Here is a 2,500-nt window from a genome sequence, read left to right on the forward strand (position 1 = left end):
TGTTTAAGTGGTCAGTGTTTGTGTGTTGTGGTGTTTAAGTGGTCAGTGTTTGTGTGTTGTGGTGTTTAAGTGGTCAGTGTTTGTGTGTAATGGTGTTTAAGTGGTCAGTGTTTGTGTGTTGTGGTGTTTAAGTGGTCAGTGTTTGTGTGTTGTGGTGTTTAAGTGGTCAGTGTTTGTGTGTTGTGGTGTTTAAGTGGTCAGTGTTTGTGTGTTGTGGTGTTTAAGTGGTCAGTGTTTGTGTGTTGTGGTGTTTAAGTGGTCAGTGTTTGTGTGTTGTGGTGTTTAAGTGGTCAGTGTTTGTGTGTAATGGTGTTTAAGTGGTCAGTGTTTGTGTGTAATGGTGTTTAAGTGGTCAGTGTTTGTGTGTAATGGTGTTTAAGTGGTCAGTGTACCTGTAGACGTAACCAGTCAAGTCTAAGAGCTTTAAAGTCCAGTTCGTCCCCACACTCCACTGCAGATCAGACAAAAACATCAAGAAATATTTTGAATAAACATTTAAAATAGAACGTAATAAACTGAATATTGTAATAATTCTAAATGTAAATATAATGGGATAAAAGTTACACTGTTTGAGTGTGAGCGCGCTCAGATCAGAGACAAATGATGTCATGAGCACTGATTCCTCTTCAGGACACACAACGATGCTCTGAAAATCAGACACATTCAGGACAGTGGATCAGACAGCAGTGTCAGGATAAATCATTACTCTACTATAACTCTACCCTGTAAAGTCAGAGAGAGCTGAGCGTGATGAAATGACCATCAGAACGAGCATCAGGATCACTACACATTTTTCTTCAAGTCTAAAGAATCCAGGTGAAATGATCCAGCATGTAACCAGATCAGGGAATAAAGTGCTCTTCATCTCTTCATTCAGTACTTTCTACACATGAATACCTGTATAGTGTCGTTGATGATGAGAGCGTCAAAGCGAGAGAGATACTGCAGATGGTAACGCTGAAGAACGGAGTTATAACGCTGCAGAAGAGCTTGAAGCTTCTCCATGTAGAACAGCAGCTCTGGTATCAGACTGCAAGAGAAACACTGGTGTGATTAACAGGACAGGAGTAAACATCTTCTGTCTGAAAATATTGAAATTATACTCTAAAATATTGTTTTAGACATTGTGTAGAGATTAAATAATAGAATCTTCACAGAATAACAGACATTTTAGCTAACAATTTGTGAGAATTCAATTTAAAATGTTAGAAATTTGTTAGAGTTTGTCATCAGAGAAATAGACATTTTAAAGACGTTCTTGTTTTTGTTTTTTTCCTCCTGCTCTCACTCACGCGTCTGTGTAATCTTCAGGAGTTTTAGTTTTGGGAATGTTTTCATGATGACGCACCAACCAGCAGATTTCATCCCGCGAGAATGACAGAGCCATGAACACAAACAAGGCCTGAGAGAGGAAAGGAAGAGATCGACATGACTGTGTGAATACGGTTTAAAATAAAATGGATTTTAAATCATAGTACTAATAACTAAATATCATTAATATAACAGGACAGATTTCACACTGGAGAGAAAGTAAAGTTCATGTGTTCTTTTCAACCTTTGGTCCAAGCAGAGCTGGTTGATCCTCCAACACTTTGATCAGCTCCTTTAAAGCATTTCTCAGAAAGTGTCGTTTCTCCCGATGAATCGGTCCACTGCACAGTTTAACACAGAACCCGGTGTTTATTCATGTTCACTGATAAATACACCATAAACTACATCAGTGTGTAACTCACCAGTTCACCGTTGCATGTTCTTTACACTCTTTGATATCAGCAATTCGTTTACTGTATCTACAGAAAGAAAAGGAAATCTAATCTTAGTGCTGTGATTAGAATCAGAAATAGAAACACTTTACTGCCAATGCCTTCTCTCTGTGAGCAAAATTTAACAATAAATCAAACAGGCAGCGCAGCAGGTTCGGACAGTGCACTGGACACAACGCCTGGATGTTTGTAGACAGCAAATTTCACTGCCCACCTCTTGACCCTGGTAAATTATTGATTTTTCTGAGTTGTCAAGCCTTAGTTTTCAAGCCTCATCTTTGTCAAGCCACTCGCTGCAGTCTGCTCTTACAGATGGAAGAGAGCGAAAGGAACCTTGGTGAGCAAACTTGGTGAAATGGACCAGTTGGGATCTGTTGAGCATCTTCAGTTTTTGAAGTCTTTACTGCTGCTTTCTTATGGACGTAGTGAAGGCAGAGGTATCCTCAGGTGAGTGGTATACTGTGTCGACAAACTGTAGATGGTCATGGTAAGTATGTAATGGACTTCAGGTGAGCTGATACTAGCCACTCAAAAGGGATTCCTAAAAGCTAATATAAAAGAAGCTGGTGTTTAATTCTTCAGTCCTTTTGGCTCGTCCACACACAAAGTCTCTGCAAGCAGCTCCAGACAGCCCTGCTGTGCTTTTCTGCCTAGTTGCTCTCCAGCTCTTTCTAACATCTGGTCTTTACTGCACTTTCTCACAGTGACATGCCTCCCTGGTCTTTATGTGCTCTGAA

At 40.0% G+C, this 2,500-nt stretch overlaps 1 protein-coding gene across 1 annotated transcript in view; it reads right to left on the reverse strand.

Moving 5' to 3' along the window:
* nckap1l (NCK associated protein 1 like) overlaps window positions 1-2,500 on the reverse strand; it is a 26,916-nt gene that overhangs the window by 16,183 nt on the left and 8,233 nt on the right. The window contains exons 10-15 of the mRNA XM_058373443.1: window positions 1,734-1,790; window positions 1,556-1,652; window positions 1,293-1,402; window positions 898-1,030; window positions 565-646; window positions 393-451 (exon numbers count right to left, since the gene is read on the reverse strand). Of these exons, the coding sequence (XP_058229426.1) occupies window positions 393-451; window positions 565-646; window positions 898-1,030; window positions 1,293-1,402; window positions 1,556-1,652; window positions 1,734-1,790 (538 nt within the window). The remainder of the gene's footprint in view (window positions 1-392; window positions 452-564; window positions 647-897; window positions 1,031-1,292; window positions 1,403-1,555; window positions 1,653-1,733; window positions 1,791-2,500) is intronic.

The sequence above is a fragment of the Hemibagrus wyckioides genome, linkage group LG21, assembly GCF_019097595.1.
Source record: "Hemibagrus wyckioides isolate EC202008001 linkage group LG21, SWU_Hwy_1.0, whole genome shotgun sequence".
In the NCBI taxonomy this organism is placed as follows: Eukaryota; Metazoa; Chordata; class Actinopteri; order Siluriformes; family Bagridae; genus Hemibagrus; species Hemibagrus wyckioides.